At 39.2% G+C, this 16048-nt stretch overlaps 1 protein-coding gene across 5 annotated transcripts in view; it reads left to right on the top strand.

The window, feature by feature from the left end:
• The window catches only part of TRAF3 (TNF receptor associated factor 3), a 39441-nt gene extending 31481 nt beyond the window's left edge, over window positions 1-7960 (top strand). For all 5 annotated transcript variants that reach the window (XM_065403711.1, XM_065403715.1, XM_065403713.1 and 2 more), the window contains 2 exons: window positions 5801-5975; window positions 7389-7960. In XM_065403711.1, the coding sequence (XP_065259783.1) occupies window positions 5801-5975; window positions 7389-7960 (747 nt within the window). The remainder of the gene's footprint in view (window positions 1-5800; window positions 5976-7388) is intronic.
• The last annotated feature ends 8088 nt before the right edge of the window (window positions 7961-16048 follow it).

Below are 16048 nucleotides of genomic sequence, written 5' to 3'. Positions count from 1 at the left end.
ACACATCCCTAATAGATTGGGGAGCCCATTTGAACAACCACAAAGTTCAGGGCAAATGGTCCCCTATTGAATCGACTCTCCATATCAACCTTTTAGAACTAAGAGGAGTCAGAAATGCTTGTGCACACTTTCTTCCACTAATAAAGGACACTTGCATGAAAATCATGACAGACAACATAGTGTGCATGTTTTATATAAATCGACAAGGGGGCACTAGATCATCCTCCCTGTGCACGGAAGCACTAAAGCTATGGAATTGGTGCATTCATCACAATGTTTTCATATCTGCCACTTACCTGTCAGGAGTACAGACTATAACAGCAGATCGCCTCAGCCGCAAATTCTCACATGACCATGAGTGGGAAATAAACCCAACAGTACTCCACTGCATATTTTATCACTGGGGAACGCAAACAATAGACTTGATTGCCACTTACCTGAACAGGAAATGCCCACTCTATTGCTCCAAGGCCAGTCTTGGGAAACACTCATTAGGAGACGCTCTTCTTCTCCCATGGGACAGCGACCTTCTATACACATTTCCTCCATTTCCTCTGATGCTGAAAATCTTGTTTAAAAAATGAAGAGAGAAAAAGCAAAAGTTATACTGATTGCTCCCACCTGGCTGAGACAGACATGGTACCAATACCTGGCACAGCTAACACTGTGTCCACCAATCCCTCTTCAGCCCACTCCTCACCTCCTTTCACAGAATGATGGACAAATCCTCCATCCCAACCTACAGATCCTGTGGCTCAATTCTTGGCTCCTTCATGGTTCTGACACACACAGAATTGCTGCTCTGAAAAGGTGAAAGAAGTGTTATTACACAGTAGAAAGTCAGCTACCTGCCACACTCGCTTACAAAAATGGAAAAAAATTCCACGTTTGATGTAATTCCAAACAAATTGTCCTAGTATCTTCCTCCCTCCCCTTTGTGCTGGACTACATCGCCCCCTCCTCTTGAGGCCTACTGTCTCTAAGCTACCTCAAGGCACATCTGGCAGCCGTAACGGCCTGCCACCAACAAATAGATGGATACTTGATTTTCGTCCATCCAGTGACCGATTTCTCAATGGCATAGGAAACCTATTCCCATACACCAGGCACCCCACATGGGACCTAAATCGAATTCTAAAGAGCCTAACTAGACAGCCCTTCGAATCTGTGGTCACTCGTTCTCTTACGCATCTATCAATGAAGATAGCGTTCCTAGTAGCCATCACCTCAGCATAGAGAATAGGGGAAATAGCGGCATTAATGGCACACCACCACTTCACAATTTTCTTTAAAGATAACTAGAGCCTGGAAGTCTGCGGATATCTGCTTTATGTCCACAGATATCTGCATCCGTGGATGTGGATATCCGCAGACCATGTTTGCGGATCGGATGCACATACAAATTTTGTATCTGCACAGGACTCTAAAGACAATGTCGTGCTGAGGCTGCACCCAAAGTTCCTCCCCGAGGTGACCTCATCTTTCCACATGAACCGGTTCATTCACCTTCCCACGTTTTACCCAAAGCCTCACCGTGACAACAGGTAGGCTGTACTGCATACACATGATGTTAGAAGAGCCTTGGCCTTTTATTTGGACATGACAAAGTCCTTTAGGAAATCTACTGAGCTCTTCTTCTCAATTGCGGACTGGTCAAAAGGCGCAGTGATATCACTGAGACTTTCCAAATGGGTCTCGAACTATATTAACTCTTGCTATCATGCTTGTAATTTGATACCTCCATCCGGAATCCACATACATTCTATGGGATCGGTTTCCACCTCTGTTGTCTTCCTTAAGAATGTTCTCATCCCAGAAATCTGCAGGGCAGTGACTTGGGCGTTTCCTCATACTTTGGCAGAACAATATGCGATTACTAGAGACTCAGCTTCCAATGCCATCTTTGGCTCCACGGTATTGTTATCCATAACAGTCTTGACTCCAAAACCCCAGACTTCCATTGGGAATGCTGCTCGGGATTCATCTACAGTGGAGTACCCATAGGGATGCTTCTTGAAGAAGTAGTTACTCACTTTGAGCAGTAACAATGGTTGTTTGAGCTGTGTGTGTCTATGGGTGCTCCACAACCTGCCCTCTTCCCCTATACTTCGGAGTTCTCAATAAGGGCTCCACAGTAGAGAAGGAACCGAGGGTGATTCACCCGCACAGTGCTAGTTAGCCTCGAGGCAGACCACGAGGGAGGGAGGGCACATGTGCAAGCGGAACAGACACTATCTAAAAATCTCCAATCAGAGGCACGGGGCCACAAACACACCTAGAGTGGACCACTCATAGGGGGACACATCTCAAAGAATCATTGTTGCTGCACAAGGTGAGTAACTTCCTCTTAGTTTCATTGCACATTATTCCTGGCACAAGTGGTGTTGTTTTTTTCCAAGTGCAATTGTTCGTATGTGGAGTCACTTGGCAGACAATACTTTTCATTAAAGGACAAGAATCTGAAACTTATATCTCCAGGCCTGGCATCCCATATCAATATGGCTGCGTTGTAATAGCCAGAGAATAAGAGAAGAAGTTGGGCAATTTCACTGGCCTCCTGAAATATTTTTTAGGAAACATTAAATCCTACTTGTTCAGTGCATAGGCACTACACCTCTACCCCAATATAACTCTGTCCTTGGGAGCCAAAAAATCTTACCGCGTTATATCGAACTTGCTTTGATCTGCCGGAGTGCGCAGCCCCGCCCCCCCGGAGCGCTGCTTTACTGTGTTATATCCGAATTCGTGTTATATCGGGTTGCGTTATATCGGGGTAGAGGTGTACTTTATTGATTTACACTTTTTTTCTATAGAGGAACTGCTGTAGTATCTTTTAGCATAGTGTATGGTAAAGCTGAGAAGGAAAAGAACAATTACCATGAAGGAACCAGTTATTGCTTCTTGATATGATTGACTGGGAGCTTAAATTCGTAATTTTGCTAGGGGGGTTGAATGGGGGCAGGGGTCCCGGGGGTGCAGTCAGGAAGGAGGGAGGGGTTGGATGGGGCGGCGGGGAGCAGTCAGGGCCAGGGGTTCCAGAGACAGTCGGGACAGGGAGCGGGTGAGGGAGGTGGATGGGGGAGGGGTCCTGGGGGGCCGTCAGGGAACAGGGTTGTTTGGATGGGGCAGGGGCCCCGGGGGGGGGCACATATTGGGCGGGGGGGGTGTCCCGGGCCATGCTCCCCTCCCCTAACCGGCTCTCCATACAATTTCCGAATCCGATGCGGCCGTCAGGCCAAAAAGTTTGCCCGCCCCTGGTCTAAGTTCTGAAGCATGCTTAGTTTTAGTCAGGACTGGTCCAGAAATAATGTATAAGATTTTTATAAATGGATAAAATATCTATAACAAATGAGTATCTACCTACAGAAAATTAAAAATCATCAACTTCAGTGTTCAGAAAAGGCATGTATGGCTTAATGCAGGCATAGAGCTGGGTGTGCTAATAATTTGGAGAAGTTAGTGGTTGAAATAGAAAGTCATATATAGAAAATTCATATCTGCTTGAAAATTTATGAGTACAATGTGCGACATCTGCATGCTGACTAATGACATAATTAGAGAAAATATAATTCTCCACTGCTGCATTAAATTCAGATTTCAGTATTCCCAGTGTGAAAATCCTCTGCCTGCCTGCAGGGGAAGAGGCAAAAGATCCCAGAGCCTCCTTTTCAATAGATTACAAACCTATTTCCATGTATTTGGAATTATCCTGAACAATTTTGAGGGATAAAATATAACACACTCTGGCAATAAACAAAACTCTCTTCGTAAAACCTGGATGCATTGTGGTCAAGGATACCATATTAAATATGGCTTGGTGGAGAAAAAGTTGTTCCTAAAAAAACAATAGTCCGATAATTTTCTCCCATATTAGCGCCATTGTTCCCAGGAAAAACCTTGCCTATACTTTTTCTGTATTTTTCCCATAGTGGCACTGCCTGGTTCATATGAAAATTATTTTTCTTTGTATTGTCTGTTGGCCCCAGTCAGAGACCAGGGCCCCATTGTGTGAGGCACTGTACAACATATAACAAAAAGATGGCCACTGTCCCAGTGAGCGTGCAGTCTAACTCTAGTGCCATGAATACAAGTCAAGAGTCAACTTATGGGTATATTTTAAATTTATGTGTGATTCTGAATTTGTGAACTCCTGGTCTAAGTTTGTTGATATGCTCTTATACAATTGGGTTAGGCCATCTCATGGTGTGCTCCCTTTTACATATACAGCTCAAGGCTGTTCTCTGTTTTATTCCCCTCTGTGGTCTTTTGTGGTGAAATAAAGTTTTTTGTCTTCGTAGTTTGTGATTAGCATCACTACACACAGTGACATTAATCTATTTGATGGAAGCACAAATCCACACATTTGATTTAGTACAGAGCTTTGCTTCACATAGTCGTCATTTCAAGATTCATACATACTTTTTTTTTTTTCTTTTTTTACATTGATGCTTCAAAATATGTAACGGTTATTCTTGAAACATACCACATAGCTTAGTATTTCTTAGATATAGCAAGATAAAACACACCTCTAGAATATAATAATTCTACCAGCAGACTCTCAAATTTGAAGCCTTCATTTAATTATTACAGATTTCCAGTATGTACCGAAACTGAATGGTTAAAATAGACATCCAAAAGGGGAAGTGAATGAAGTGTGGGACATTAGGGTTATCCCCACAAAGAACATTGAATGCTTGGTTATCTGCCCAGAAGGCAGACACAAAATAAACTGAACTTGTCTTTGTATTAAAATGCAAAACAAAAAATGTAGAAGTGAAACATTTTGAAATTTGCTGGGGCTGTTTAATAAACTCTGATAGATTATATGAAACCATCAACTCAGATCTGGAATTTAACTGTAGCTGGTAGCCAACGCAGTTTCTTGTTTCAAATACTTTCACTATCATTTTAACTCTATAATTGAATACATGGTTCTGGCTAAAATTCCTGCTGTTCTAAATTAGCTGTGACAGTATAAAGCGTTCCATATTTTTTGTATTAGATTTGAAGCAATCTGGTGGGTGTGCTCTTCCTTCCTTGCTTAATTTTTTTATTAAAATAGAGTAGTGAGAAATGAAATGAGTGTGCCTGCTTCAGAGATGAGAAGATTTTCTGCACTTCTCTTGAACAAAAAACCTCATGGCTTTTTAAAATTATGAATAACTGTAAACATAAAGCTGAACCAGGGAGCACCTTCAGGATGCATGGCCTGTTTAAATTTAGGAGCAAAGGGTGCTTGAGTGACCAGAAGCATGAGTTCTACTGACTTTTGTCTCTTAAATCACTTAGATGCTTTTGAAAATCCCACCCAAATTAAACTCAACAATGAATAAAACCTTCATTATAAGACCTTCTATTGAAACCAACTTCTGTAATCAAAGGCCAAAATACTAATTTTCTAACTTGTTCTTAAATCTTATTTTTACTGGATATCCTGACAGTACTCTAATAATAGCAGCACATACAGACGACTTTCTTATTTCAAAGTGCTGTTCAGACGTTCATTTGTCACAACACCCTTCTGAAGTAGTTATCTCTGTTTCACACTTCGTGGAAACTGAGAGGTTAAGTGTCATAACCAAAGCCACCCAGGAGATCAGTGGGGCAGAACCAGTAGTAAAACTGTTCCTGTTTTAGTCCCATCCTCGTTCCTTTAGATTATGCTACCACTAAGGTTCATTTAAGAGATGTGAGTTTATTTTAAATGGTTTTTGTCACAGACACAATCCTTGTATAATCTTCATTATTTCCAGCTTTTCCTGGTGGTTGTCTTTTAACTAAATTTTACTGTTTCATAAAGCGAGTGATAGACAATCAAGCAGAGAAATTGAAAGAACTGGACAAAGAGATCCGCCCATTCCGACAGAATTGGGAGGAGGCAGACATCATGAAGAGCAGTGTGGAGTCCCTTCAGAATAGAGTGAGTGAACTGGAAAGCGTTGATAAAACTGCAGGACAAGGAGCTCGAAATACAGGTGAGTGTAAGCACAATGGAGTAAAGTACCACCCAGCAGCTACTGTAAAAAAGCCAAATGAGGTATTTTGAGTGTAACTCCCATTGTGATTTTCCTTTGAAAACATCAGTAACACTGATCCTTCAGTTTATTGAAAAGGAAATTAGGTGTGTAATCTTTTTGTTAAAGGCATGACATTTTCCTTCCCGGTTGTACCTTAGACTTCATTCCTATCTTACTTTGTTCTCTTGAACATAGTATTGATTACACTGAAAGTTAATTGCAAATATTTTCTCAGCTGGTCTTAGAAAGCTAATAGATTCCAGTAGCTTCTTTATAAAATATTTTCAGTGTATTGACAAGTATTTTTGGAGTAATATTGTCTCAGTGAACAGATCAGTTATTTTTATTTTTATTCACTTGAAAATATGCTTCCAGATGTCGATGTACAGTCTTTTATGTCTAGTACAGAGGAATGTTTGATGTGAAGAACACAATGAGATCTATTTGAATAATAAGGTCATTGCCTCACACATTGAACAAGGTGATGAAAACCACAAGTTAGCAGTACAGTGTAGACCATTCTTAAGGGTTCAGGCAATATTGTTTGGTTCAAAGACAAATTACTATGTAAAGATAATTTTAGCAAAAAACTGCCTCATGTAAGTACCTCTGCTAATCCACACTGCCTATTTTTGTTATCGTTGCCAGAGTGTAAAATACAAAGGAATAAAGTGATGACTATTATCTTCCACGAGAGGGGAAGAAAGGACCCATTAAAAAATGAACAAACAACAAAACATTGGGGAGATGGCAGTACTTAGTACCATGTAGTGCAGAAAACTGTTTATCAGTAATAGGACATAGCTTGAATTTTCAACTTTTACTCATAATACATTTGCTGCTGATCCCCAGTGAAGGATCAGGCAAAGATGAAGATTCTGAAACAGCCCACGGTTCTTCTTCATTTAAATGGGATCACATGAGTTCTGTCATCATTTTCAAAGGTTTCCACAATGATAAATCTATAGTTAATATTATTAGACTCTTGGCAAACAGCTGATTAGGCAAAAATGTCAAATTTTGTTTTTTAGCTATAGCAATATTGCGTTGTGATTTGAACTATATTTATGCTGGATGTTTTGAGTGCTTGACATTTCTACCAAGTGTAGTGCAGTTCCCAACTTCCTCTATAATACAGTAAAATATCAGCTTTATAAAAGAGCCAATTAATATCATTGCTTGCTGGCAGTGGAAATTACTGTATGTGGCTAAATGTGAGTTGGTTCTTAACTTTATACTATTTTACTCTATACTATTATAGTATTGTGAGATTTATTTATTAATGTTGTGCTATTGATTATTAATTCTATATATTTTTTAAAAAAGTTAAATTATTTTTTTCTCACAAACCCCCTCTCCATTTTCTTCTAGCCGTACTAGAGACACAGCTAAGTAGACACGATCAAATGCTGAGTGTTCATGATATTCGGTTGGCTGACATGGACCTCCGATTCCAGGTGTTAGAAACTGCCAGTTACAATGGAGTATTAATTTGGAAAATTCGAGATTATAAACGTCGGAAACAAGAGGCCGTCATGGGGAAGACTCTGTCCTTGTACAGCCAGCCTTTCTATACTGGATACTTTGGCTATAAGATGTGTGCCAGAGTTTACCTTAATGGAGATGGCATGGGAAAAGGGACGCACTTGTCATTGTTTTTCGTCATAATGCGTGGAGAATATGATGCCTTACTTCCTTGGCCATTTAAACAGAAAGTGACTCTGATGCTAATGGATCAGGGAGCTTCTCGACGTCACTTAGGAGATGCTTTCAAGCCAGATCCAAACAGCAGTAGTTTCAAGAAGCCTACTGGAGAAATGAACATTGCATCTGGCTGCCCAGTCTTTGTGGCTCAAACAGTTCTAGAAAATGGAACGTATATTAAAGATGATACTATTTTTATTAAAGTCATAGTGGATACTTCGGATCTACCAGACCCCTGACATATAAATGGGGAGGCAGTTAAACAGAAGACAACTCCATTTGGGGGTTTTCTATCAGTTTGTCTTCAATCAGAGGTCCTAAAGCACAAAGGACCACCTTGTGGAACAGAAGGAAGAGTTTGAAGGCATAACTTCATAGGGTCCAATGGCGAAAGTAGCAACACATTAAGAAATCATACCATGGTATATTTTCTAATAGAACTAGTAACACTTAAACTCTGAAGAATTATTTATCCCTCATGAGGATAATGATTACAGTCAGAGAGGCTTTTTTATTTAACTTATTAATCTAGTCAATTGGAGGTGAAAAGACATGTAAAGTATGTGCTGAATAAATTACCTGACTTTTCTTCATTTAGACTAGAATACAAAAAAGTTCACATGTGGGTTAGCTGGAAACTGTCAGCATGTTAAGTAAAAGAAGAAATGATGAAGTAATGTTGCAACTATGATATAATTATTTTGAAAAACTAAGTGCAATCGTGTCTGAAATATAGTATATTGTCTTTTTAAGGCCTCATCTGGTCTCTGTTTTAATAATTACTTTGTCAGAAGACCTTGAAAAATATCCAGGTCTTCTTGAAAGTATCTAAATCAGAATCATATTTTTATTTAAAGTTCTATTAATAATTGTTACAGAAAACATTTTATTTTAAAGCTGTTGATAGACTGATATTTCTTGGAAGAAAAATAGAAGATATCAAACACTGGTTATCACTTGTGATAAAAAAAGAAATTTATTCAACTATTGATGTTATTTCTCTTTAGAAATGTAAACCTACAATATATGTCGTAGTTAATGACACTATTTCAAAATTAAGGAAAAATCACTCATGGATGCTGTGCATCATTATCAGATTTATAATTGTTTTCACCCTAAAATAGGGCATTTGTTGAACTTTGGAGTTCTAAACGGAATCCTGTACGCTTTTAAAGTTCTGCCTCATGCTTTCCAATCAAGCTATATATATTGCTGACAGCATAAATGTGCAACACCTAATATTTTCAGTGTGGGGGGAGAGGATTAGTGCTGAAAAACAGCCAGTCATGATCCTCTAAGTTCATTCTATACTAGCGATCATTGCATCTTATTAAGGGTATATGATCAGAAAGCAATGGAAAGATGATGGTGGCTTGCATGCATACATGTGCCTTAAATGTGATGTGCTGCTTATAAACCATAGCTTGGTATTTAGATTAATTATAATACCCGAAATGGTAGTTTTAACTGGACTTCAGGCAAAATGTGTAGCCTTGTCTTCAGAGCCCTTAGATAATTTGCAACATGCAGAATAGAAGCCAAAGTCCAGGTTTGGCTGCGAGAGCTTCTGTGGAATCCATCATGTTCAAGTGCCAAATTTGTATGCACACTGCTCCTATGGAGCTTGGACTTTGACAGTGCCCCTACGCTAACATGAAGGAAGATGTCGTGCTTCCTCCCAATCCTGTGCATGGAAGGTGGCAGCACTTTAAATTGACTAATCTGAGAATTCTGAGTGGCTATTAATGTATACGCTCAATGCCCGGGTTTCTTTGTTATAACTGCCTGAACTTCAGCAGCAAGCATTTCCCAGCCCTGAAACGTGCTGATTACAACCCACTGTGTTTATCTACTTCTGCTTGTTAGTCTGGAAATAGAAAGTCCAATGGCATAACTTAACTATATACCAGCCATCTGGGTGCTACTTTAAAATCTGAGCGCTGCTTAGAGCTAATGGGAGAAGCTAATTAGTACACCTTTGTGCACATGAGAGGGAATTGTGCCGGTCGTCTTGACTGTCAGGGTTGTACCCATTCCGTTTTCCACTTTTGGGGGCGTAGCCACAATATTTACCTAGGGCTTAGTTGAATTCATGCCTTTGTAGTTCAGCTTGTCTCTGTTGCCATTGTCTTTTATGGCTGTGCCTTCACAAACTGTGCCTGCAAGAAGTACTTTCCTGTTACAAATATACAGTGCATGCTAAGTTGTCTTCATGGGTTTTCCAGGCACCTGCTAGAATACTGCCTGCTTCTTGGCATCCAAAACATTCCATAACAATCAGTCTTCCTGTTCTTGCCTTCCACTGTCTAGGTACTATATTCCTTTTATGGTACATAGGTGACAACAGGTGCAAGCTATTGTGCTAATGTTTCACTTTCGGCACAGAAGGAGGACTTCCTGCAGAAGATCTATATGGCACTTGCAGTTTTATGCAGGCAGCCTAAGTAAACCCATCACTTATGCTTTAGAGCAAAGGTTCACTCAACTTGCATACCATTCTAATAGTCATGAATGTAGGCAGCTGAGCTTTTGTGTATGTGCATCACAGAATTTTACTGAAAACAGGATTCCCAAGTGGAAATGTCCAAAGGGCTCTGCTCCCATTGCTAATATATGTATTGTGAAATTTAAATGAAAATGTATGGTCACATAAGAACAGTTTCTATCCTGTTTGAATCTGGGACTGATTTAGGTGAGAGTTGTATTATAATCAGGCCCCTGTGTGTTTTGCAATTTTGTAGATGCAGGCTACAAGTCTTGCAGCAGAATTATGCTCCTGAATTCAAGCTCTTAAACAAAAAATGAAACAGGAACAAGTGTAAATTTATAGTGTAGTCTTCTTGAGTCTGCATACAGCTTAATAATAGTTCTGGGATGTCTGAATCACCAGTTCATCTCAGTGTGATGTTAACTCTGAAACCTCTTGATGAAAATTTAAATGTCAACAATAATTGTTTGCTGGTTATTTTACCAGAAACATCAGCTAGTGTATTTAATCCATAGTTCTCCAAACTTCATTCCATGCTTACTCAGATGCCAGAAGTCCCAGCTGCCAAAACCTCCAGCTTCATTCTGACAGCTTCTGTAATGCAGTAATGTATTGTCAATACAAAAATCTTTTGACGCATACATTGATTTTAATATCAAGATAATCAACATGGAAGCTGTATTTTCATTTTTTAAAATGATGTGAAGCTGTCACAGAATTTCCAGTTTGCTCCCCTTAATTCTGCAGAATCCAACAATCTTATGCAAAATGTAACTATATCCTGCTGTGGAGTACATCAATTATAATATCCCTATATCTGAAGAAATCACCAGATATCCCTGGACTGTGAGATTTTTGCTGTATATGTAAGTGGGTTCCTTCAGCTTCCCAGCAATGAAAGTATGTAGCAGTTAGAGAAATAAGGTCATGAAATGTCATCCAAATTTAGGGTAACGATTCCTTGTGCTTTACTGCCCTGTGGGTCCAGTAAGGTTATTAAACATTTATTTTTCCCCTGAACATTCAGGTTTTTTTCCTCCCAGATATTTCAGAAGTTTTCTGGGGACTATCTGTAAAAATGACTCATAGGGCTATATTCTGCCCTCAGATCACACCCTTGAAGCCCCATGAGCCTCAGTGGAGTTGCATGAATGCAGTGGAGGGCCCATGGTATTTGAGTTACAGTGCTAATCATTACCATAAACAGAATTTCTTCATAATGGAATCTTGTCATTGCTGTTTAGTATTCATTAGCCGTGCACAGCCAGATGCTCTTGCTGTTTGTTCCACAGTAGTGACCTTCTAACTGTATGTATATGCATCTCCCACTTCCGTTGGTACATCTAGCAAAAAGATTGACATCTACCAGAAGTTTTCTGTCTGTTGTACACTATACATACAGTACGTATGCATTTGTTATTAAAAAAAAAAAAGTCTCAAATTCCAAACAGGATGAATCTATTTCAGCGTTTAAAGACCAATCTGTGATCCTTATACATGACCGCGTTTGCATTACTTCTCTGTTGATCTTAAAGGGATCTTGTTTAGCTATTGTCTACATGTACGCCTTCACAATTTAAGTCAACTGCTGACTTTTTATATGCAATGTTGATTTCAGCCTTTTACTGTAAATTTGTTCTTCTCAAAGAGAATGTGCAATAGGAAAACAGAAAAGGGTAGCTCAACTTCAGTGATAATGAAATGTAATGGGTAACATGCTAGTTATCTTAAAAAAATAAAGATAAGATGCAGTTTAATTCCTCTTCCAAATTGGTTTTCCTATTTGGAAAAGGAAAGTTGAAGATATGAAATGTGCCTGATGAATCTCTCAAATGCAAGGTAATGGAGAACTGTGTTAGTTGTAGTTTTAAAGTACTGAACCCATGAATGTTAGGGTACGATTGTACTGCTCAAGTTGCTACCAACTTGCCCTGATTGTGGCATGCTGCGACTGAGTTTAAAACCCACCTATTTGTTAACTGTAGTCCATCATGCTGAATAGGCATTTCACCAACAATGCAGTTTCTAATAACATTGGTGCTCTGTGGTGCAAGACAGAAAAGCCTGTAGGCAATGTGGAGAAGTATTCTGCACCTCCTGACTATATCAAATGTTACTGCAGTCTTGATGCCTTGATGTTTAACTATGCAAATATATTAATAGGTGGAGGGAGAAAAAAAATCTTAGCGAATGAATTTTAGTTACAAACCTAGTACCTTAGTTTTCACTGTTACAGTGTTCTATAAATATTCCGGGTTTGTCATCAGGCAAAGAATTGTTTGACCATATAGAAGTTGTCAAAATAACCCCAGCCCCCAAATCAGTCTTCGTTGACTGATGCAAATATTTTTTGCTGCTGTTAAGGGAGACTCTTGTATAGCAGCAAGCCCTGGATTCCCACATTCCAGGTATGAAGACTCAGCACACTGCACACAAAATCTGCTTTGTCTCGTGGGAAGTGGGTAGCTTGCTGGATCCTTCTGAAAACTTTATATGGATGCTCCATGGAGTGGCGTCTAGTTCACACATCCTTCCTTTCACTCAGCTAATCAGGAGATTCAGGGTTTTTTAAAAAAAAAAAGTTGGTGCTGGGCAGCTCAGAATGAAGAGGTGGGGCGAAAGATTATTGGTTTTTTTATTCGGGAAGGTAAGAAAATGGAAAAACAGCTAGTCCTCTGCCCACCTCTTCCTGGGATTCCTGTAGTTTACTTCAATCAATACCTCTCAACTTCTGTTGACCTAGAAATCATGGTAACTTCAAAAAAAAGTCTACCCTGGACTTTGGTCTATTTGATAGTGATTCTTAGTGCTTACTGTATAATACGTAGTGCTTTTCATTTACAAAGCATTTTACAAACAAGAACTAATCCTCACAAGACGCATTCACAATTTATAGACAGGAAAACTGAGGTAGAGAGGTTAAATGACTTTGCCCAGAGCCACAAAAGGAGCCTGTATTGGAGCCAAGGTTAGATTAGAGGTTCCTGTCTCCTAGTACTATGTTCAGACCACTGGACCTCACCTTTTCATGTGCTAATCCCTTAAAGGAACTGAAAAACAAATGAAGTGACATATTTTAAAGACCCACAGTCAAGACTGTAAGGGCTAGAATTAAACATACGAGCTGTCATGATTTGGGGGCATGCATGTGACAGCCCACATGTCACCAAACACGGTCCTTTTCAGTTGTTGTTTTTATGGTGCCCTCATTTTGGGGAATAGATTTTAAGGGCTCAAGTAGGCAGGGGGACCAAAAACAGTTTAAGTGGATTTATTTTGGTTCTGTCAACCTTTACTGTGACCCTTTCTTAATCAGTTTAGCTGAGCAACAAAATTGAGGGTTTAACTGTACTTCCTGCCTTTTAATCTGAGTCTTCAAGACAGTGCCAAATGGGGGAAGGTCAAGGAGAAATTTTAGGTGCAAATTCAGAGGCATCCCTTAAATTTTGGAAGAGTTGAGAGAGACAGCACACAAGGGATCTGTTTAATCCTATTTCTCATCTAATTTATTAGCAAGACTGTAGCTTTTGTCTTCCATTTCATGATCTTAGTGTCTATATTAGGCCACATTTTCTCCAAGTTAGGATTAGTTCCTTAGGGTTCAAATAACATCTAAATGTCACAGAGATACGCCTGATCCAATATCCCAGGATTTATGTAAATTCAGATCTGGATCCCAACTCTGTGGTTTTGGTTCATCAACCCACTTAAGCAAGGGTTTGTTGTTCGTGGTGTTTTTTTACCTTTTGGTCCTTTGGAACTAAACTGTTAATTTGGTTGCCAGTTCCACCAGGACTTTTTAACTTCTTAGCAATGCCAGTGTCCACTCGCACCATTGCTAGCAGTGGGATGCGCAGTGAGAAAATTTGACTCTGTCTAAGGGTTACTGAGATAAACCAGCATTGCCATACGTAAAGGTCATTCTCCTGCATAGAGTGTTCTGAGCTTTAAATTCAGTTGTAGCTCACTTTTGAAAGGACACATTTTCCAACTATGACCTGTCTCACTGGCAGCGAGTTGTATAATCTGCACTTGTGGAATGGAAAAGTTCAGGCTTCCATCATTGCTGATGCACCATATGATCCACACATTTATTTTCCTTGTAGCTGTTGTGTTAGGGGTTATATAACTTTTCAGTTTTATAGGGGAATAAAGGGGGAAATTCAGGATTTCTTATGAGATATAAAGCTCCAATAATTTAGTGGTGACTAGGGGATGTTAATATCCCATTCAGAAGCGATGGGCTGTAAGTAGGTCCATTCTTCTCAGACAAGTAGGATAACCTTTAAAACACACGAAACAACATACAAATTGGAAAAGCTAAAAGCTGACATTTCCAAGAAATTCTCTTAAGAAATATCTGTGGAAAATACATGAGTAATCAAGAAGAGTGTACAAATTAATGTTTATAAAACTTGTGTAACTTACATTTTATCTCATACTCTTCAGTGAATGGTACACCTGTTACGTTCAGTTTTACGATCCAAAAACAAAGACCAAAGAAGGCCAACCTCATTTGATTGTGTATATTCTGCCTGTCTTAATTATCAATAGCTGTAAGGATACAGTGCAAGTGATCTGGTAACCAGTGGTATTCGTACTTTTTTTTTTAAGGGGGGGGGAGAGGGGGGGGGAGAGACAGACTTTAAAAATGTCTAATTTATTGCTCAGCAATAACCATGTTGTTAATAATAATAATAATGAAGCAACATGTCTTAATTTTCCAATAGCATTATTATATGTTGTACTTCAGTTTGTTGTATACTGTGTTTTTTGGTATTTATTTGTGTTTGGAGGTCTTGCTATGTCTTTTGTGTTTTAATGCTAATACAAGGACAGTGTGTATAAGAGTGTAGAATGCAAAACTATGAAATGCTAAACTGTCTGTTATTAAAGGAAAAATAAATCTAAGTAGGAAATCATATTTTTAAAAACGAGGTGTGGATTGGAATTTGAATGGCTGGAGCTTGCTTACAGAGTAAAAATGTAATCTTTCACCTCCTTTGTATTCATTTATATGATGACTGGGTAGGGCTCCATGCATACATGTAGCTGATAGACCTGTATCACATTATTGTTACAACATTTACCACCTTCTCCCACACGATTCTTTGCTTTGGATTTTTATAAAATCCCAACTTCCACCTGATGAGTCACAAGTAAAATAAAGTAGGAAATTAGTGTTTAGTCTGACATCAAAACAATAGCATAGTCACCAGACAGACAGAGTAGAACCAATTAAGATGGGTTTTCATGCATTCATATGAAACTGCCTCCCCAGGAGGATACTGAAGGGAGAGAGTGTGCCTTGAATTTCCAAAAAATGTAAATTATTTTTTCCTCAAAAAAGTTACTGCATTTTTGAGTTCTAAAGTTGAAACCAAAAGAAAAGCAGAGACATACCCTACTGGCATGTTGGAAATATTGTAACAAATTTAGATAGTCCACACAAAGTTACATGCTCTCTCAAAATCATACAAGTTATATTGTTGCTCATTCACATTTGAGTTTCAATTGAATGATAATGGGAATTATTGTGATTACCAACAGTGAGGGGTAAAACATGTCATTTTTGTCAACCATGCAAACTTCTCAAATTGCAATTAGCTCTTCTATCTCCTGACCTCCCATTTTCTCCATTCCCCTCGTTCTCTCTGTCCTCCTCCCATTTCCTTTTCACTTTCTTCGGCCTATTGTATAGTCCCCACCTTGCCTCTGCTTGTAGAGATATGGGTAGAACCATATCCTACATCAGTGGTTTTCAAACTCTGGGTTGCGACCCATTACTAGGTTGCAGAATGTAAGGCACTGGGTCGCAGCAGCTCTGGTCAGCACCGCC

Source organism: Emys orbicularis, chromosome 4, assembly GCF_028017835.1.
Source record: "Emys orbicularis isolate rEmyOrb1 chromosome 4, rEmyOrb1.hap1, whole genome shotgun sequence".
In the NCBI taxonomy this organism is placed as follows: Eukaryota; Metazoa; Chordata; order Testudines; family Emydidae; genus Emys; species Emys orbicularis.
This window is presented reverse-complemented; position numbering and strand designations above follow the sequence as displayed.